Raw genomic sequence first — 22,804 nt, forward strand, 5'->3', positions numbered from 1 at the left:
TGCCGCCCACTCCCGAAGAACTCCGGGCGGCTCACAATACACAAGGGAAGGGAGAAGACTAGACAAAGACAACACTTTAAAAACAAAACCGCAACATTCACAATTTCCGTGGGGCTGGATGTTTCACAGCCCCCCGGCCTGCTGGAGCAGCCAGGACTTGGTGGCTTTGCGGAAAGCCGGGAGGGAAGTAAAGGTCCGGATCTCGACAGGGAGATCATTCCAAAGGGCTGGAGCTGCAACAGAGAAGGCTCTCCCTTGGGGGGTCGCCAGCCAACATTGGCTGGCGGATGGAATCCGGAGGAGACCTAACCTGTGAGATCTGATCGGTCTATGGGAGGTAATTGGCAGGAGGCGGTCTCTCAGGTACCCAGGTCCGATGCCATGTAGGGCTTTATAGGTAGCGACCAGCACCTTGAAGCAGATTCGGAGACTAATGGGTTCATTCTGTTCAGCTCTCAAAAGATAACCATTATGCAAATACCAACATGCACACGCATATATGATAATGGAACCAGTTTTGCCGAAAAATGACTGCTGATTTTCAGCAAAATCCCCCTCGCAAAACACAATCACACAACCACAAGACTCTGCAAATAGCCACAAATATGAGCCAGTTGCTGAGACCCGAAGGGCAACCATCTGATCATGGGGAGAAGACAACCATCAGAATTTGAACCTGAGTCGTAAATAGTGCCTAGGTAAGTCTGTCAAAACTTTCAGCAGTTGCAAAGCAACCGGTCGTAAGTCAAGAATTACCTGTATGCCCAATTGGCTACCTGGAGTTTAGCTTAGTTTGAAAGAGACTCCTTCGAATCAATATTTAAAAAAAAGTTTTTATTGCCTGTATCGCTACTGATTTAATACATAGCCGATGTAAAATGCTGCCACTTTTAAGAATGCTCTGTTCTAATCTTGGTGCCCTTCGCTAAATGGAAATATTCAGGAGTGGAAAGCCCTCGGCATATGCAGCCCATGTGCAGCTATGAATTGTGATCACTTCCTTCAAAAGTGGTTTCTAAGAAACTTAGCTTTGATGAAGACATTCTGAGATGTTCCGGCTGTCAGATTCAACTTGAAAACACAAGCATTCAAAAGGGGAATGACATAAGACAGAAAGAGAGGGGGGGGAGAGGGAGAGACAGAGACAGAGAGACAGACAGAGAGACAGAGAAAGAGACTGAGGCAGCACCAACTATACGTTAGGATAAATTCATGTTCCCCTTTTAATGCATCTGGTTTTCTGATTAAAGTTGCAGTCATGGAGAACTTAACAAAACAGGGATTGGAGGAAGATCAGCCCAGGTTAAAGCAAAACAAAGTAATAGAATAATAGAGTTGTATTTGGTTACTCCGAACGCAAACATTATGCAAACTACCCAAGTAGATTAGAAGAATACACACCACTGGCAGAAGAAGAAGAAAATGGAATAATGGCACAAGCAAAGCATGTTCTGCTAATGCGTTTGTTATGGGACTGTCTTAGAAGATCCCTTATTTGAGCCCATGTACAGAAATTGCTTGAGGTTCTAAGGCCTTTGTAACTTCTTCTGGAAATCCTGTGTAAACGGCTCCATGATTGCACCAAGGAAGAACAAGGTAGAAACGTCACAGATAAGTAAAGCACGTACTAGCAATAGCAACATATACCGCTTCACGGTGCCCTACAGCTCTCTCTGAGTGGTTTACAGAGCCAGCTTCTTGCTCCCTACTACTCAGGTTAACTAACCTGAGAATGAAATATTTGCAGGAAATGAAGCAAGCTGTTAAAAAGATGTGGAGATTCTAGAAAGCAAAGAGCAGCAAAGACGCTTAGGGGACTGGAGGCTAAAAACATATGAAGAAAGATTGCAGGAATTGGCTACGCCTAGTTTAATGAAAAGAAGGACTAGAGGAGACATGATAGCAGTGTCAAGGAGAGAAGCCACCTACTCTAAGGAGAAACCTCCCAACAGGACAATTAATCAGTGGAACGACTTGCCTCCAGAAATTGTGGGTCTTCTGGCATTGGAGGTTTTCAAGAAGAGATGGTGTGGGGTTTCCTACTTGGTGTAGAAGACCTCCAGGTCCTTTCCAACACTGTTATTATGAAAGCTGAAGGAACATTTCAATTCAGGCCAAGAATACCTACAGTATATTCTCCACTTATGAGAGACATAAAGGAGTCCCAGCACTGAAAGTTTCCAGGGACCCCTTGGAATTCTAGCTTACATTAAGCCTTTTGTTGTGGCCCGCCAGCGGGCACCGGATCTGGCAGCAGATTCGGACAGTGAGGCGGTTGGGGAAGAACATGGGCCAGTCCTGGAGGGTGAGGAAGGCTATGATGAGGGCTCTGTGTTGGAGGCAGAGAGGGGGTCAGAGCCGTATGCCAGTTATCAGCTGCCTTCAGAGTCAGAGATCAGTGGGGCAGAAGAACAGCTGGAGCCTGTTCCTAGTGTGCACATGCGCAGAGTTGCCAGAGGAAGGGAACAGCTAAAGAACAGGGGTCGACTCGGGAGTAAGGCCACAGGTGGACGGTGAATGGCCCCTCCCAGAGGAAATAAAAGAGGAGCGAAAGGGGAGTGGAGTTTGCAGGAGACAATTAGTTCGCTTAATTGGTTCGTGACTCTCCGAGACTCCTTGCCAAGTTTTGCAGATATTGGCCTGGCAGCTCTCCAAGCCAGATAAGCAGTGGTGGGATTCAAATTTTTTTACTACAGGTTCTGTGGGCGTGGGTTTGTGGGCATGGCAGGGGAAGGATACTGCAAAATCACCATTCCCTCCCCAGTCTCAAAATTTCCGCTACCGGTTCTCCAGAACCTGACAAAACCTGCTTGAATACCACCTCTGCAGATGAGGTCTGTGACTGTAAATCCTCCCTTGAAAGACTTCGCTGGATGTGAATGAGCAGAATTCACAGTCAATTAATAAAAGAGGTTTTTTTTTTATTGGGACAAGGAGGTCTGCTTCATGCTCTCAAAAGCCTAGATCAGAACCAGGGATGGGTTTCCATTATTTTTACTACGGGTTCGCTCGCGTGTGGGACACCTCAGCGCATGTGCAGAAGCATCCAGGCAGGAGGCCAGAGCCTCCCACCGCCACCACTACTGGTTTGCCCAATACAGGCCGAAATGGGAACAACCCACCTCTGGTCAGGACACCTTTGAAGGGCTGAAGAAAGGAGAGAATGAATGTGGTTATGGAAAAATAGGGGGCGGATACACATCTGGAGCTGGGCTTGTTATGAGAGTCGATCGGATTGGTTATGTAATGAAAGCGATCGCAATTTAGGGTATCTGACAAGTCCTCTCCAAATCACCGTTCAAGTGTATGCGTGTGGCCCGGAGGGAATCAACCCGAAGCCGAGCCAAGAGAACCTGGAAACTTATCTGCAAAGTCTCTCCGTTCTTAAGCGGCCATCTGAACACCAGAACCTTATAAGACTTGTAATATGTCAGTGGATGTCAAATTAAGCCCTGCACAGTCCTGAAGGCTAGGAAGAAAGAAATGCTTCATTTCCAGGCCATTGGGCTGCTTTAACAACTAAACAATCTCCACTTTCTTCCCCTCCTCACACACACACATATACCCCGCCCCTGTTTTCTGCTATTCCCCCATTCCTGCTCAGTGCACGGAAAGCCTTAACAAGTTTGCTGCAAATCGCAAGAGCCGAAAGCAGCTCAAGCGTTAGGCTATTCCATGTGGACTTTTAAAATAAAAACGGACTGATGTAATCGGAATAATTTCCCTTCAACGCTCGGTCCCGTATACCTCCCCTTTATTTGTCTCTTTCTTTCCTTCTCGGACTGTCGAAACTCTTCATGGCTCATTTCCTGATTCTTTCTACAACAAGCAAAATGTAAATATGGTGCTTCCCCCACTCCTCCTGTCTTCTCCTTCAAGGAAACATCCCAATTAAGGGCATTTGGAATTAATCAGATGGTTTCTGTTAATGGAGAGGTTTTTTTTTTAATTTTGTTTTATAAAATCAAGAGCACTTGGTAAGGATCGACTTTTTCTGGCCCTTTGCAAAAAGCCTGTATTTTCTGCTCGGCCGCACTTGGAGTAGGGGGCTTCCTAAAAGAATTAGGGACACGGTGGCTCAGTGGCTAAGACGCTGAGCTTCTCGATCAGAACGATTGGCAGTTCGGCGGTTCAAATCCCTAGCACTGCGTAACGGAGTGAGCCCCTGTTACTTGTCCCAGCTTCTGCCAACCTAGCAGTTCGAAAGCATGTAAAAAAGGCAAGTAGAAAAATAGGGACCATCTGTGGTGGGAAGGTAACAGCATTCCGTGCGCCTTCGGCGTTTAGTCATTCCAGCCACATGATCACGGAGACGTCTTCGGACAGCGCTGGTTCTTTGGCTTTGAAACGGAGGTGAGCACCGACCCCTAGAGTCTAGCACATATGTGCAAGGGGAAACTTTTTGCTTTACCTAATGTGCATCTTAATGCATACCTGGGGTATTTTTAGAGCCATCTTCCCCAACATTGTGTCTTCAAGATGTATTGGCATTGTCACATCTTGGAAGGACCAATGCAGAGGTGGGCTGCTGCCAGTTTGCACCAGTTCTGGCAAAGCAATAGTGGTTTGTTGGTGTGGGTCGCAGAACCGGCTGCGACACAGGCTGGCCACGCCTATGAACCAGTTTTCTGGTCGCTGCTGGCTTTGCCGGCATGGCTTTTGTCCTTTTTTTAATGTTCTGCACATTCGTAGAACATTTTACAAGCAACTGCACACACGTGCAGTGAACCGGAAGTAACGCAGGCAGCAACCCACCCCCTGCACCAATGGTGTATAAATGTAATGATTAAGAAAGCAATGTGAAATAGCAATAGCACTTAGACTTGTATACTGCTTCACGTTACTTTCCAGCCCTCTCTAAGCAGTTTTCAGAGTCAGCCTATTTCCCGCAACAATCTGAGCCCTCATTTTACCCACCTGGGAAGGATGGAAGGATGAGTCAACCTTGAACCTGGTGAGATTCGAACTGCCAAACTGCAGGCAGCCGGCAGTCAGCAGAAGTAGCCTGCAGTACTGCACTCTAACCACTGTGCCACCGTGGCTCATAGATAGATAGATAGATAGATAGATAGATAGATAGATAGATAGATAGATAGATAGACAGACAGACAGACAGACAGACAGACAGACAGACAGACAGACAGACAGATAGATATAGCAGTGTAATAGCAATAGCAATAGCAATAGCATTTAAGACTTATATACCGCTTCACAGAGCTTTCCAGCCCTCTCTAAGCAGTTTTCAGAGTCAGCCTATTTCCCCCAACAATCTGAGCCCTCATTTTACCCACCTGGGAAGGATGGAAGGATGAGTTAACCTTGAACCTGGTGAGATTCGAACTGCCAAACTGCAGGCAGCTGGCAGTCAACAGAAGTAGCCTGCAGTACTGCACTCTAACCACTGTGCCACCATGGCTCATAGATAGATTAGATAGATAGATAGATAGATAGATAGATAGATAGATAGATAGATAGATAGATAGATAGATAGATAGATAGATGATAGATAGATAGATAGATAGATAGATAGATAGATACATACATACATACATACATACATACATACATACATACATACATACAGTGATGTAATAGAGGAAGGATAGAAGGCTGAGTCAACTTTGAACTGGTCAGGATCGAACTCCAGACAGCGGGCAATGAGTTAGCTTGCAACCATCATAAATATGAGCCAGTTGCCAAGCGTCCAAATTTTGAACACATAGCAGTAGACTTATAGCAGTAGACTTATATACTGCTTCATAGGGCTTTCAGCCCTCTCTAAGCGGTTTACAGAGAGTCAGCATATTGCCCCCAACAATCTGAGCCCTCATTTTACCCACCTGGGAAGGATGGAAGGATGAGTTAACCTTGAACCTGGTGAGATTCGAACTGCCAAACTGCAGGCAGCCGGCAGTCAACAGAAGTAGCCTGCAGTACTGCACTCTAACCACTGTGCCACCATGGCTCATAGATAGATTAGATAGATAGATAGATAGATAGATAGATAGATAGATAGATAGATAGATAGATAGATAGATAGATAGATAGATAGATAGATAGATAGATACATACATACATACATACATACATACATACATACATACATACATACATACAGTGATGTAATAGAGGAAGGATAGAAGGCTGAGTCAACTTTGAACTGGTCAGGATCGAACTCCAGACAGCGGGCAATGAGTTAGCTTGCAACCATCATAAATATGAGCCAGTTGCCAAGCGTCCAAATTTTGAACACATAGCAGTAGACTTATAGCAGTAGACTTATATACCGCTTCATAGGGCTTTCAGCCCTCTCTAAGCGGTTTACAGAGAGTCAGCATATTGCCCCCAACAATCTGAGCCCTCATTTTACCCACCTGGGAAGGATGGAAGGATGAGTTAACCTTGAACCTGGTGAGATTCGAACTGCCAAACTGCAGGCAGCCGGCAGTCAACAGAAGTAGCCTGCAGTACTGCACTCTAACCACTGTGCCACCATGGCTCATAGATAGATTAGATAGATAGATAGATAGATAGATAGATAGATAGATAGATAGATAGATAGATAGAAAGATAGATAGATAGATAGATAGATAGATAGATAGATAGATAGATAGATAGATAGATAGATAGATAGATACATAGATACATACATACATACATACATACATACATACATACATACATACATACATACATACATACAGCGATGTAATAGAGGAAGGATAGAAGGCTGAGTCAACTTTGAACTGGTCAGGATCGAACTCCAGACAGCGGGCAATGAGTTAGTTTGCAACCATCATAAATATGAGCCAGTTGCCAAGCGTCCGAATTTTGAACACATAGCAGTAGACTTATAGCAGTAGACTTATATACCGCTTCATAGGGCTTTCAGCCCTCTCTAAGCGGTTTACAGAGAGTCAGCATATTGCCCCCAACAATCTGGGTCCTCATGACAACTTGTCTTTCTGTGGCTTTGGTTTTGCTATTTTTGGGAGCCTGACGTTAATTTACTGGTGGTCATTTAGATTGACACAGGGGGGGAAAAAGGCTTGAGTCTCTAAAATGTTTTGATTCCCATGCATACCCAGCTCCTGAGGGGATGGGTGAGAAGACAGTTCCGTGTGACACCCAGAAATCTTCAGCCAACATCACTGCAAAGCATTCTGCCAGCTCCAGTCCCCATTTCTGAAGGATGCTTGGGTGGGCAGGAGAAGGCTGACATAACAGGATGCAACCACCAAGAACTGAGAGCTGACCACTCAGGCGGCAAACCATACACAAATCAAGCTAAAAAAAATGACAAGCAAGATCTTACGTCTCGGTGGTTAGCTACAAGCCAATTGTATCTACAGGATCATAACAGTGATTGTACCCATCTGGAGGACTGCTTCTCTTTAACAGATTAACAGAGTTGGAAGGGACTCTGTAGGTCATCCAGCCCAAGCAGGAGACCCAATGCCATTTCTGACAGAGGGAAGTCCAATCTCTTCTTGAAAGCTTCCAGGGATGAAGCTCCCACGACTTCCGAAGGCAACTTCTGTTCCATGGGTTGATTGCGCTCACTCTCAGAAAGTTCCTCCTTATTTCTAGGTTGAATCTCTCCTTGTTTAGTTTCCATCCATTATTCCATATCTGGCTTTCAAGTGCCTTGGAAAATAGCTTGACTCCCTCCTCTTTGGCAGCCCCTCAAATATTGGAACATTGGTATCTCTCCCCCCTGGTCCTTTTCTTCGTGACCCGACAAATGCGCGCCCGACAACAGCGCGCCGACAAAACCGCGGCGATAAAACCGTGACGTTGACAGCATGCCCACAAAGGCGCGCTGACAAAAGAACGCCGACAGAAGCGCGATTACGGTTAAGGTAAGGGTTAGGGTAAGGGTAAGGGTAAGGGTAAGGGTAAGGGTAAGGGTAAGGGTAAGGGTAAGGGTAAGGGTAAGGGTTAGGGTTAGGGTTAGGGTGAGGGTTAGGGTTAGGTTCAGGGTTATGTTCAGGGTTAGGTTCAGGGTTAGGTTTAGGGTTACCTTTAGGATTAGGTTTAGTCGGTCGGCGCACTGTTGTCGGCGTGCTTCTGCGCTCATTCGTCGGCCTGATTTCGAACTCGTGGTTTTCTCCCCACGGTTTTGTTAGCGCGCTTTTGTCGAGTGTGCATTTGTCAGTGAACCCCTTTTCTTCTCTAGACTAGCCATGCGCAGTTCATAGTATGTTTTAGCCTCCAGCCCCCTCATCATCCCAGTTGCTCTTCTCTGCACTTTTTCTAGAGCCGTGATGGCAAGCCTATGCACATGTGTTACAGGTAGCACACAGACCTCTCTCTGTGGGCCTACGAGCCATAGACCCAGTTCAGCTTTGCTACGCATGCGTGCGTGCCAGAGTTGGCTGGCTGAATACCACCTCTGACATTACCACATTAGCTCTACTTTATCACACTCATACTACCTACACTTTGCATAAGGAATTCAACTTTTTTTCCTACACAATAAAGTGAAAATAAAGTATTTTCCAAGATTATCTTCTTTCACCACCCAGCTGTGAGTCATATTTCAAGGTTCAACAATTGCTTCATTCGGAACTGTCACAACGACAAAAAAAAAAAACCCTTAAAGTGTACAAACACATGCACACAAAAAAAATGGTCATATGTAGTGATCGGGCACATTTTCGTGGCCTAGATATTCTAGCGGTACTTCGGCATTTTTTTCCGCAGGCCCGTCAACTTTCCGCTTGAATTTATTTTGACAGGTCTGCGTTCGCGTGAAAGTTTTGTAAACTTGGGAGACGTTAACGGCAGCAGAAAACTCGGCTAAAGGTTACTTGCAATTCAACTGCAGCAGATATGATCTATCGGTGTTCCACTCAGCTGCGTTTGTCCAGATAAAGCTTGTCTATTCAGAATAATCAGATCCTGCTCTCATCATTATCGATTTGCTTTTTCTACAGCCAAAAATCAAAAATAATTCCACAAGATATGAGTTTGCCCGTTTTTCACAAGATAACAAAATGGCATAATACATACATACATACATACATACATACGTGTGTGTGTAGGTCTTTGGTTATTCGGGTTTTCTTCCACGTAAAATTGGAGATGTCTTGGTGACGTTTCAACGAAGTCTCATTCGTCATCTTCAGGCTTCGTGCTTCCAGGAGCAATGTGAGATCTCGGGTGTTTCTTCCTTTACACTGCTCCTGGAAGCATGAAGCCTGAAGATGACGAATGAGACTTCGTCGAAACATCGCCAAGACACCTCCAATTTTATACATATTTATAATCCAAGGCAAGGCCCCAAATTAAAGTAAAACAACATGATATAACTACAGGGCAGGGGTGGGTTCCGGCCAGCACTACTGCCGATTCGCTCATGTGTGAGCTTTGCACGCGCATGCGCAGTTCAATTAAAATTGTTCTGCGCATGCGCAGAACTGAAAAACAAGATGGAGGTGCCAACCGGGGAACCGGTTCGGGGGCGTGGCAGGCCTGCCAGTTCCAGCAACCCAGGCCGCCAAAGCACTACCGGTTCAGCTGAACCAATCCAAACCGGTAGGAATCCACAACTGCTACAGGTAGTCCTCAGCTTACGACTGTAATTGAGCCCAAAATTTATGTTGCTAAGTGGGAAATTTTTTAAGTGAGTTTTGCCTCACTTTACGATTATTATTTTTTTGCCACATTTCTGAAGGGAATCGCTGCTGTTGTTAAATTAGTAACACGGTCGTTCAGTGAATCTGGTTGACTTTTGATTGTCAGAAGGTCGCAAAAGGGATCAGACAACCACAGGACACTGCAACCATCATAAATGTGAATCAGCGGCCAAGCACGTGAATGCAAATCACGTGGGCATGGGGATGCTACAACGGTCATAAGTGCGAAAAATGGTCATGAGTCCCTTTTTTTCAGTGCCGTTGTAACTTTGAACGGTCACTAAACAAACTGTTGTAAGTCGAGGACTACCCGTGCTCCAAAATTGTTGCCAAATTTTAATTCGTAAGGTGATCTTACTTTGTAAGATTTAATTCGGGCTCAATTGTGTTCGTAAGTTGAGGCCTACCTATACTTCACAGTGTTTTCCTCAGAAGAGTTTAGGTAGTCGTCGACTTATGAACACAATTGAGCCCGATGTTTCTATTGCAAAACAAGGGAGGTTTGAAGTGAGTCACGCCCCATTTCGTAACTTTTCTACCACAGTCGTTAAGCGAATCACAGAAGTTGTTAAGGGAACTGTGTGCTTGTTAAGTGAATCTCACTTTCCCAATCAGACTTTGATTGTTGGAAGCTGGCCAGGAAGGTCACAAATGAGGATCACGTGACCCAGGAACAGTCACAGATACATGCCAGTTGCCAAATACCTAAATGTTGGTCACATGACTGTGGGGATGCTGCAATGATCGTCAAGTGTGAAAAATGGTCATAGGTCAATCCTTTTTTGCAACTTTGAATCATCACTATACAAACGGTTGTTAGTTGAGGACTCTCTGTTGTGGCCTGCCAGCAGCCAGCAGAGCTGGCGGCAGATTCGGACAGTGAGGAGGTTGGGGAGGAACCTGGGCCAGTCCTGGAGTCTGGGGAAGGCTCTGATGAGGGCTCTGTGTCGGAGGCAGAGAGAGGGCCAGAGACGTATGCCAGTGATCAGCTGCCTTCAGAGTCAGACATCAATGAGGCAGAAGAACAGCTGGAGCCTGTTCCCAGTATGCGCATGCACAGAGTTGCCAGAGGAAGGGAACAGCTAAAGAACAGGGCTGACTTGGGAGTAAGGCCACAGGTGGACGATGAATGGCCCCTCCCAGAGGAAATGAAAGCGGAGCGAAAGGGGAGTGGAGTTTGCAGGAGACCATTAGTTCACTTAATTGGTTCGTGACTCTCCGAGACTCCTTGCCAAGTTTTGCAGATATTGGCCTGGCAGCTCTCCAAGCCAGAGAAGGTCTGTGACTGTAAATCCTCCCTTGAAAGACTTTGCTGGATGTGAATGAGCAGAATTCACAGTCAATTAATAAAAGGGTTTTTTGTCAGGACAAGGATTGGCTTCATGTTCTTATGAAGCCTCGGTCAGAACACTACCTGTATAGCAGCAATTCCTGGCTCACAGCTGATGTAAAACCATGTCTTGATGTACCAGCTGAACTGGCAGCTATAAGCATTTGACTCAAATCCTTTAATCCACAATGAACAACCCAAAACGAATTCATTAGCAAATATTTTCCATTCTCATTCAAATTTAATGCATTTACATTTGCCGCAGCATATATCTTCCCTTAATGGAGAGTTGTGTATTTATTGCAGCGCAGAAATAAATATGCAGAGTTAAACGGTTCCACAAAGCTTTCACACTGCACTTTTCTTTAAGGAAACGAACTCCATCAATACAGTTGTTCCCAGTTGAAGTGTAATTTAAAGACGCAATTCATCTACACAAAAACCATTAAACAAGCCGGTAGGCTCTTATTGAACAATCCTTTTTAGGAATCAAACCCTGCCAGTATAGTTACATTCCAAAATAAGTTCCCTAAAATAGAAACATGTGAAGCTCTCCAAGGAAAATACCATGCACAGAGTCATATATCTTCTCATACTAACTCACTCAAAAATATGAATCTATCTCAGCTCCCTTCCTATGAATGGAGATCTATAGGAAAAGAACAAACAGAGCTAGGGGGAAGAATTAAGTGCATCATAAGCTTAGAATCATTACATAGCCACAAACAATCAAAGTCCAACCCCTGGTATCCAGCTTCAATTCAATAACGGTAAAGGTAAAGTTTTCCCCTTGCACACATGTGCTAGTCGTTCCCGACTCTAGGGGGTGGTGCTCATCTCCATTTCAAAGCCGAAGAGCAAGCACTATCCGGAAGACGTCTCTGTGGTCATGTGGCCGGCATGACTAAACACCGAAGGCGCACGGAATGCTGTTACTTTCCCACCAAAGGTGGTTCCTATTTTTCTACTTGCATTTTTACACGCTTTCGAACTGTTAGGTTGGCAGAAGCTGGGACAAGTAACGGGAGCTCACTCCGTTAAGCAGCGCTAGGGATTCGAACCGCCGAACTGCTGACCTTTCTGATCGACAAGCTCAGCGTCTTAGCCCCTGAGCCACCAAGCTGATTTCAATCAAGCCTTTTTACTAGTGATTGAAATCGTGTTTTAAATCGTGATTTAAATCAACTTCATTTAAATCAAATCCACCCTGCTTCTAACAGGAGAAAACTCTTCTCTCTTCTACAACCAATCATTCCTTAAAGGTGAACAGATTGCCTACTAAATTGTGACTGCCAGGAGATCTAACAATCATGTCCCATTGGTAAGGAATTTCGGGAGCAGTCGCTCAGGAACACTTAAAAAGACAGTTTTCTATTCATCTCTCAGGAAACCTCTAGATGCTTGATTGTGCAACAAAGCAATTTTAATTTGTTCAAAATCAACCGATTCCACAAGAAAGCATTGAAGGTAAGAAAGGCCAGGGAACCCATCCTTAAGATAAAAATGAAATAGCTGCGAAAATTTAAAAAAAAATAACAAACTTTGCAAATTAAACAAGAGGCACTTTTTCAAATACTCACCGAATTAATTATTCCTCGGAGAGCTTGAAATCCTTCTCTTACTGGGAAGACTTGATCCTTTGAATCCGCAATGCTTTCCAGCTAGGGAAGTAAACACAAATGCAATACAGATGTGGGCTACCAACCTTTAGGCACAGCTGGGCAAGACACGCACGCACAGGATTTAGCAAAGGACAGGGAAATGCACGGCTTAGAGAAAACCAGAGGTATAGACAAAATTCTGTTTGCTAATTGTAATTTTTCTTATTCCCACAGCAAAACAAGCTAAAAACAATGTCAAGGAAGATTCCCAGTGTTGCGGCCTGCCAGCTGCTAGCGGAGCCAGCGGCAGACTCTCGATGATGAGGAGGTTGGGGAGCAATGTGGGTTAGTTCTGGAGTCTGGGAAAGGCTCTGATGGATGCTTTGCATCAGACACAGAGATAGAGCCAGGACTGTCCGGCATTTCCCAGCTGCCTTTGGAGACTAATATGAGTGAGGAGGAAGAATAGCTGGGGCCTGTTCCAGATGCACGTTTGCGCAGAGCAGTTAGGAGAGGTGAGCAACGGAGGACAAGGAGTCGGCTCGGGAAGCAAGGAACACATAGACCTGAATGTCCCTTCCCTGGCTGGAAAGGGGAGTGGTGGTTGTAGGAGACAACAGTTCGGATTTCTGAAGATTTTGCTTCGTGCCTCAGAGGCTACTTGCCAGAACTTAATTTGCAGCCTTTCAGCTGGGAGCTCACAGCCTTGCAATTATCGTCACGATCGTCATGAACTGATAAGGTCTGTTACTGCGGTTAACTCCTTGAAGGACTTTTTCAGTTGGTGAATGCAATTAATTCGCAAGAGGTAAATAAAGAGTGGTTTCTTTGTGACAAAGAGTCTGTTCCTTATTTTTGCAAAGGCTGAGTCAGAACACCCAGCTATGAAAGATCACCATGGAGCAGTTTCATTTACACAATGGTTTTCACTGAATCCGCTGGTTCTTTTCTTTGAAAGCAAACTAACCATTATGTTATCCATGTTTCTCTTCAACTCCATTAAGAAAGAGTATGATGCAAGGCATCGGAGAGCAGCCAAACAATCAAAACAATATTGAACCCGAGTAAATTATCCAAATTTAGCAGAAACAGGAGCTTCGGGCTAAGGGTCAAACTACATGTTACACGCTGAACGAATAAGAGGGAGGGGCTAGTTGCAAGTCACAACCCATGTGCCTCTTAGTTGTATGAATAGACCTGACTGTATATCCTGGAACACACACACACACACACACACACACACACCAAATAAATTATACCTCTGAAATTTGGCAGCAATTCACAAAGCAATGATGGTAGGATTTTCCACCCATTTTAAGTCATCATCTTCATGCAATGACCCCATCATCCCGTGCGCGGCAGAGTCTGGGAAACTGAATGCAGCTAGCAGAGTGTTTCCATGGCCAGATGCCCTTCCTGTCGCCAATGCGGAGTTTTGTTCAGCAGATATATTCACAGTGTGCCCTGAGAGAGAAATATCTGCCTCTACCTAGGATCAAACTCAAATTTCTGCAGGAGCCAATCTGAATCGGTCGCTAGGACCAAATGGTTATTTTTCTAAGCTCATATTGGTGACCATCAACTGGGAACCTCTCTCTCACACACATACCAGAGTACAATGGACTATTCTACCCATTGTATTTGTATAGTTCATGGTTGTTTTTAGCTTTTAGTTGTTAATTAGGATGTTAATGATTGCCTACTACATCGTTGAGTACTGTTTCCTTGTGCCCCTGCACCCTCGGCTCCTAAGTATCTGATAGGCTGGTGATAATTCAGCACTCCAATTGACTGTCAAGAGGCCCGTTTCCCAGGTTTCAATGGCTATTTTTGTCCCAGCTCGGCCAACAATCATAGTAGTTGTGAAATTGAATGCAAGTCCTTCTTCACTGCAACGTGACGCTACTAAAGAATTAGGGTCTCCTCGTCCAAGGAAATTTTGTCAGAATATTCATGAACCGGCAGAGACATGGTAACAAGGTCAGCCAATGAATAAGGCTTAGTAACAAGGTCAGCCAATGGGAGCTGAAACAGTTTGGAGTCTGGGTGTGGCTTAGTTCTGAACCGAAACTAAAAGAAACTCATTCTCTTCCTCTGCCTGTGTTTTTGGCCAGTAACTCTCTACCACGTTGGAAGAATCAGCTATTGGTATTGTACATTTACTCATGCGTTATTGTGTATATAAAAAAGTTAATGAAACTTGCTGAATCGGTTAGCTGTGTGTGCTTTTTGGAAGTGATTTTTGCAACAAACTCTGACAAATTTCTCAAATAAGAAAGCACCTTTGCTGGATTTTTTTTTTTCATTTTGATATGCAGACTCTCAAATTTTTAAGACGGAGGATCCTTACCTGCTCTTGATTAAAATTGAGGACTCCAACGCAGTAAACCCGAGCTCCCATGGACCTAGCACTTTCTGCCTGTAGTAGAGAGAATGTAGGGGGAGAAGAGGAAGAGTTATATCTACGTTTGCACCCCCCCCCCCAAAAAAAATAACAAGCATATGCAAATGTTGAACTCAACAGGAAGTGCTGCTGCACTTCAACCCTCACCTCTTTTTTCGCATACAGTGGGATCAAGCCTTCCAATTTTCCATCTGTCAAGGCAATGATCACACTACTGGACCCTTGTGCTTTTGCAATCTGGTCATTGGCCTGGAAAAAACAACAGAATTTGTGCTCTTACAGTTGCATTTGGAAGTGAAGAATGGCAAGAAATAGAGGACAGAAATGGTGACTGGAAAGGAGTTAAGAGTTCATCAAGCGGCACCCAAATTTGTATGTTTAATGTCAGCGGGAAAGATATATAGGTAGTTCTTAATTTACAATCGTTTGTTTAGTAACCACTGGAAGCAGGGGGGGGGGGGGGGTACACACTTACCTTCCCTACCAGGTCGCAAATGTGAGCACCCATCTCCACGCATGTACTTTTGGCGAAAAAAGGGACTAAATGGGATGCTGTAGAGTGAGGATGGGTGGGCGTGGCCATCCACAATTTCTGCTACTGGTTCGTGCACAACCCATTTCAAGAAAGCATTTGCTTTTACTTTCGTTAGCCATGAAATATTCCTTCAATTCATAGAGTGATTCTTTGTGGCCCTTTTTTCGCCCTCCCCGAGCCTCTGTGCTCACCTTTGCACTTACGTGCATCCAAAACGGGCTGTGTGGGGACATCTGGGAGGGGCGGGATGGGGTGGGCAGGGCCAGCCACTAGTGGTATTTAGGGGTTCTCCGAACTGCATAGAATCTTAGCTAGAGGTTCTCCCAAACCCCTGCGAACCCCCAGCAGCTCACTCCTGACTAGGGATGACATGATAGCAGTGTTCCAGTATTTGAGGGGATGCCACAAGTAAGAGGGGGGGTCAACACTCTGAAGTCAAGACAAGAAACAATGGATGGAAACTAGTCAAGGAGAGAAGCAACCTAGAACTAAGGAGAAATTTCCTGACAGTGAGAACAATTAATTAGTGGTACGACTGGCCTCCAGAAGTTGTGAATTCTCAACACTGGAAGTTTTTAAGAAGAGGTTGGATAACCATTTGTCTGAAGTGGTATAGGACTAGAGGACCTCCAAGGTCCCTTTCAACTCTGTTTTTTCTGCTCTACGAGTCACAGTTCTTTGTGCGTTTATCCATGTGTGCATTTGCATTATTTTATATAAAAGAGCTTTCCAGCGCAGAAGCATCACCATCCTGTGTGCTGCCCAGAATTCTTCAGGAGCGAAGCAGGTTAGAAATACTATTATTTTTTTTGAAAAACGATTCAAAATGTTGAAAGTTCTCAAACGGCAGTCAACTATGCTGCCTCTCCAATTACAGAAAATGCAGAGAACTTACTTTTTGTAATCCTTCGTGCATATACGTTTCACCTCCTGGCTTAACATTCTGTAAATCTTCAATACCCCTCTGAATTTTTTGCCTAAAAATAAGGGGAAAATCATGAAAAGGTTTCTTAAAATTACTGGCGTTAACTCAGTTCCTAGTAGCTTGGTAGATCTTTGGAGCAAACAAATAAGACACGGAGAAATCTGCGGACTTCACATTTCCGAATCACGCTCTGTTTTATCCCTCTCTCCCACAATTGGAAAAGTAGACTAGAGGGGAGGGGGGGAAAACCCCCCTTGCAGGAGCCATTTAAATCTGTACTCCCCGTTCTGGTTGCAGCCGAAGACATGCTGTGCGCTATAGATGGCAGCTGAACAAGTTACATAAAGTCAATGCAATCTGTTTAATCCAAAATATTTTACACTCGGCGTCTATTGAAAACAACCTGAAACTGATTATGTATGAATGCCGATTACCAAGCAGACGCTCTCCGGTTGCCAGGGGATGTCTGGCAGACTGTCCGCAGGCTCTGGCAGTTCTTCTGCCAAGAAACAAATGACAAATCAAGTTCCAGGGTTGCGTTCTTTTTTTCTTTTTTTTCCCCCCCCGAAACCAGATTTTGCAATGCAAAAAATAACTCTCGTACAATCAGTTCAGTTTTATTTATCCAGCATAGAACGGAGACCTCCCCGCACTTTTCGACACCTGCAGCCCTACGCTTCAACTGTGGAGCCGAATGAGTACAAGGAAAAAACACAGTGGATTCCACAGGTAAAAAAAGAAAAGAAAAGAGGAGATTACCATCTGGGTTGTAATGCTCTGGAACAGGAGGAGGAGGAGAAGGAAGAGCAGGAGGAGCAGTGGGACAAGGAAGAGGCAGAAGAGAGGGACGGGGAGGAAGAAGAGGAGGAGAGGGACAGGGAATGGAGGAGGAGCAGTGGGACAAGGAAGAGGCAGAAGAGAGGGACGGGGAGAAAGAAGAGGAGGAGAGGGACAGGGAATGGAGGAGGAGCAGAGGGAAAAGGAAGAGGAGGAAAAGGAGACAGGGAGAGGAGGAGGAGGAGAAGGGGAACAGGGAAGAAGAGGGATAAGAAGAGGGGGAAAGGAGGAAGAGCTGGAGGAGCAGGAGGAGGAGAGGGATAAGGAAGAGAAGAGGAAGAAGAGTAGAGAGAGAGAAAGAGAGGAGGGGGAGGACAGGGAAAGGAGGAGAAGAGGGAGAAGGAAGGAGGAAGAGGAGGAGGAGGGGGACAAGGAAGGGAGGAGGAGGAGGAGGAGGGAGAGAGAGAGAGAAAGAGACAGGGAGAGGATGAGAGGACAGGGAAAGAAGGAGAGCTGAGGACAGGGAAAGGAGGAGGAGGAGAGAGACAAGGAAGAGAAGAGGAGGAAGAGAGGAACAGGGAGAAGAGGAGGAGGGAACAAGGAGGAAGAACAGGAGGAGCAAAGGGACAAGGAAGAGGCAGAGAGAGGGACGGGGAGGATGAAGAGGAGGAGAGGGACAGGGAAAGGAGGAGGAGCAGGAGGAGCAGAGGGACAAGGAAGGGGAGGAAAAGGAGACAGGGAGAAGAGGAGGAGAAGGGGAACAGGGAAGAAGAGGGATAAGAAGAGGGGGAAAGGAGGAAGAGCTGGAGGAGCAGGAGGAGGAGAGGGATAAGGAAGAGAAGAGGAAGAAGAGTAGAGAGAGACAGGAAGAGGAGGGGGAAGACAGGGAAAGGAGGAGAAGAGGGAGAAGGAAGGAGGAAGAGGAGGAGAGGGAAAGGAGGAGCAGGAGGAGGAGGGAGACAAGGAAGAGAGGAGGAGGAGGAGAGAGAAAGAGACAGGGAGAGGATGAGAGGACAGGGAAAGAAGGAGGGAAAGGAGTTGGCGGAAAGAGACAAGGAAGAGAAGAGGAGGAAGAGAGGGACGGGGAGAAGAGGAGCAGGAGGGGAACAGGGAGGGAGAGCAGAAGAACAGAGAAGGGAGGAGTAGGGGAGCAGGGACAAGGAAGAGAAGAGGAGGAGAGAGAGAGACAGGGAGAGGATGAGAGGACAGGGAAAGAAGAAGAGCAGAGGACAGGGAAAGGAGGAGGAGGAGAGGGACAAGGAAGAGAAGAGGAGGAGGGGAACAGGGAGGAAGAGGAGGAGGGGAACAGGGAAGGGAGGAGGAAGGGAGGTCAGGGACAAGGAAGAGAGGAGGAGGAGAGAGAGAGACAAGGAGAGGAAGAGGGGGACAGAGAGGAGGAGGACAGGGAAAGGAGCGGGAGAAGGAGGAAGAGAACAGGGAAGGGGTGAGAAGGGGGGATAGGAAGAGGAGGTGGAGGAAGAGGAGGAAGAAGGAGACAGGGAAGGCAGGAGGACATGGAAAGTAGGAGGAGAGGAAGAGGTGAAGGAGAGGAAGAGGAGAAGGAGGAGGAAGGTGACAGCAGGAGGAGGAGGGAGGATGTGGTGGTGGTGAGGGAAGTGGGGGATCACCAACGGTGGCTGCTGTTTGAGTGAAGGAAATGAAGAAAGTGTAGAAGAAAAATAAAAGTTGCTTATCTTAGTTTAAACCAACCAATGAATCTTAATCTTACAACACTCCTATTTTCTGGAGCGGAAGGCACATAGAGACTTCATAATGTATTGTTTTCACTCATCTACATCAGTTTTCTTAACTCCAAGACTGAGCCTTTAGGCTGATGTTGAACACATGAACACTGACAATGTTTTGAACTACAAACCTTCATTATTTCTCTTCTAATTTTTCTTATTTTGAGATACAAGAGTGGAATTGTATCATGATTGATAAGGTTCTCTAAATCTAAACAGACAAATGAGGAAAGATGTATATTTTCCAGAAGGCTATTTAGATTCTTCAGCAGAAACGGTCCTTTTAAAGAAAAAAACAAGGTGGAAAAAGACGAGAGACCACACACACACACAAAATAAACTTACAGGTAGATCAAAACTAGCTTGAAATCAGAACTAAAGACAGGCAAGGAAGCTAAAGCTGAGAACGGCATGGGGTGAGACGCCAAACGTAACAAAAAGAACTTCTTTCAATATGTTCAAAATAAAAAAGACGAGAGAAAAATCAATAGGCCAGATGCTCAATAAACCCAGAAAACTATCGAAACAGAGAAAAAGTCAACCCCAACTTCCTTCTAGCAAGTGAAAATGGGTTTCATTGGGGAACTGGGAAAAACAAGGCGAAGGGGATGTTGCATTAAAACTTGCAAATGAAAAGGGAAAACTGAAAATATTCTAGAAAACACCAGGTCTCCACGAAAATAAGACCTCCCTGGATAATAAGCCCAATCGGGCTTTTGAGTGCATGCACTAAAATAAGCCCTCCCCAAAAATAAACCCTTCCCTAAAATATTTAACTGCATGCGCAGCAGAGACCGGCCATTTTCTGGGGGGGGGGAGATGCTCCACGCATCCCACTTGCACCTGCCAGTGGATGCCGCGCCCGCAAATCCTAGCTACCGCGCCCCTTCTCTTACTGGCAGCTGCAAAAAGAGCAGCAGGCCCAGTGGCGCTAGGGCTGGTGAGAGTGTGCCAGAAACAGTGAATGCTTCCTTTGCATTGAAAGTATATTTTAATAAATGTGGGACATCTCCACTAAACCCGTGTCTTAACAGTCTAGAGCAGTGTTTCTCAACCTTGGCAACTTGAAGATGTCTGGACTTCAAGTCCCAGAATTCCCCAGCCAGCGAATGCTGGCTGGGGAATTCTGGGAGTTGAAGTCCAGACATCTTCAAGTTGCCAAGGTTGAGAAACACTGGTCTAGAGCAGCCCGTGGCTTACCAGTCTAGAGCAGCTCCTGTTTAATAGTCTAGAGCAGGGGTGTCAAACTCAAGGCCCGTGGGCCAGATACGACCCACAATGTGTTCGGATCTGGCCTGCGAGCACGGCCACCCTGGAAAATGTAAGGGGCCGACCCACTTCGTGTTGGCCCAGTTTACCCCGTAGGAAGAGGAAACATGCCAGCAGTTTGGGGAGTGACGTCAATCTGGCTATGCCCACCCAGTCAGCCACCCCAACTCTTCCCCTCACCCCCAACATCAACCACAGCCCTGATGCAGCCCTCAATGAAATTGAGTTTGACACAGGGGTGAGCTACTGGGGATTCGCAGGGGTTCGGGAGAACCTCTAGCTAAGATTCTGTGCAGTTCGGAGAACCCCCAAATCTCACTTCTGGCTGGCCCCACCCACCCCGCCCCTCCCTAGAGTCCCCACGCAGCACGTTTTGAATGCAGGTAAGTGCTGGTCCCATGCAGCAGCTCGGGGAAGGGTCAAAACCGGGCCCACCGGAAGTTCGGGAAGGTCGGAAATGCACCCGTTTCTGGCCTCCAGAGCCTGAGGAGGCCGTTTTCTCCCTCCCGGAGGCTCGAAAAAAACCTCCGGAGCCCGGGAAAGGCAAAACTCCCCCCCACCTCCACCATGGTGCAAGAGGCCGAGTTGGCCACACCCACCATTGCCACACCCACCCAGCAACCGTGACCCAACAAATGTGTGCACAATAGTGCGCCCACAAAACCGCAAGAACCCTGCAATGTCATAAACGCGCCCACAACGCACCGACAAAAACGCGCCCACAAAAGCACGATTTAAATTAGGGTTAGGGTTAGGGTTAGGGTTATTACGTTGTTTTCGTTGTTTTTTGATGGCACGCTTTCGTCGGCACGCATTCGTCGGCGCGCTTCTGTGTGCATTCATCGGCGTGATTTCGACCTCACAGTTTTCTCGCCGCAGTTTTGTCGGCACGGTTTTGTCAAGCGCGCATTTGTCGGTGAACCCCCAGCAACCAGGCAGAGAACCCCGTGCTAAATTTTCTGAAGCCCACCCCTTGTTTGACACCCCTGGTCTAGAGGAAACTATAATGTATATTGCAATCAGTGGCAACATACAGCTTTAGCAGAACAGGGTAAAATAAAATATAATGAAATCTGTTATTTCCTGTTGCAGACATCCAGTCCAAATGGCAATGGGGAAGACAAAAATGATGAAACCGTGTGCTGCAACGCCTTGACACTGAACCCAAGGGCTTACGGCACAGAGTTGTGAGGCCGCCGTGTATGTTTCTTCACCATCCACTCTATGGCGGATGCTCATTTCTGGACTCTTTCCTGAACACAAAACCTTTCTTCGTTGCCGCCGCCCGCCCACCCACCCACCCCTCGCTCAATTCTGAATCCTTTCTCCGTCGCTGGAAGTCATCGCGTACACATCGAAACATATTTAAACAATAAAAAGCAGACATTTGCACAGCGGAATAGGTGATGGTTTGCTACAGCGAAGGCAAACACCCAACTTCTGCAGAGCTCGGCTACCTTGTAATAACCCAACGAAATCTGGAAGGTTTGCGCAACCCGTTTAGAATCCGAGACCAAAGCAAAGGAAGACAATCCGTTGACGGCAACTTGGGAGGCTGCTTCACAGCTACAAATAGAACATCGCGGTGGAACATATGCAGCAGCATCTCACACCTCTGCCTTTCAAGCAATGCCGCATTTTTATCCCTCACAGTTTTCACGCTGCTTGTCTTCCTTCCAAGCCCCTACTTAATGCTCGTGGCGCCAAGTCCTTCATTCTCGATGTCGGAACTGGGGAAGGAGGCACGTGGCTCTCTCCCAATTAATACGTTAGCAGCTCCCGCGAATAATTCTACGTGACTCAGCATCTAGAGCAGTAGGGGCCTCCCCCCCCCCACAACCTTTTTGGCACCAGGGACCGGTTCTGTGGAGAGAGGATTTATCCGCGGACTGGAGAGGGCGTGGCTTCACGTACTGCCAGCACCCCCCGAATGGGGCATTGTTCTCACCCAGCCAAACCAAGACAATTATCTACATCGCCATAGCTAACCTACGCCATAGATGCCACAGGTGGTACGCGGAGCCATATCTGAGGGCAGATATGTCAGCTCCAGCACGCTGGTCAGCTTATTTTCGGGGGAGGGCTTATTTTAGTGCATGCGCTCAAACGCCCGATTGTGCTTATTATCCGGGGAGGTCTTATTTTCGGGAAAACAGGATAGCTTAACAGCTGCAGTGATTCGTTTAACGAATGTTGCAAGAAAGGTTGTAAAATGGGGGGGGGGATCACTTGACAATTGTTGTGCTTAGCAGCGGGAAATTTTGGGTTCAATTGTGGTGGTAAATCCAGGACTACCTGTATATGAGTCTGAGCCAGAGGTATCTGACTTTAAATGCCCTTAAGGAGATACTCAAAATAGCAATTCAACATTCAACATTCGTATGTCAGGAAAACAGATAATCACCAAGAGGCCCTGAATTTGATCTAACACTACTTATCCAATTATTGCAACTGCATAAATCTAATTGCTGAACATGTTCACAGTTCTGTTGCTTAAAAAAAAGTATTTGATGGCATTTAAAAACAGGCATTAGAAATTAAAAGGCGCTTGTTCCTGGGGAGGAAAGCTATGGCAAA

The 22,804-nt window shown here is 46.1% G+C and overlaps 1 protein-coding gene across 1 annotated transcript in view; it reads right to left on the bottom strand.

Annotated features, from left to right (window-relative positions):
* The window catches only part of ANTXR2 (ANTXR cell adhesion molecule 2), a 173,666-nt gene that overhangs the window by 135,364 nt on the left and 15,498 nt on the right, over window positions 1–22,804 (bottom strand). Inside the window, exons 4-7 of the mRNA XM_032224554.1 lie at window positions 16,407–16,488; window positions 15,124–15,225; window positions 14,923–14,991; window positions 12,552–12,632 (exon numbers count right to left, since the gene is read on the bottom strand). Coding sequence (XP_032080445.1) covers window positions 12,552–12,632; window positions 14,923–14,991; window positions 15,124–15,225; window positions 16,407–16,488 — 334 coding nt within the window. The remainder of the gene's footprint in view (window positions 1–12,551; window positions 12,633–14,922; window positions 14,992–15,123; window positions 15,226–16,406; window positions 16,489–22,804) is intronic.

Source organism: Thamnophis elegans, chromosome 9 (genome assembly GCF_009769535.1).
Source record: "Thamnophis elegans isolate rThaEle1 chromosome 9, rThaEle1.pri, whole genome shotgun sequence".
Classification (NCBI taxonomy): domain Eukaryota; kingdom Metazoa; phylum Chordata; class Lepidosauria; order Squamata; family Colubridae; genus Thamnophis; species Thamnophis elegans.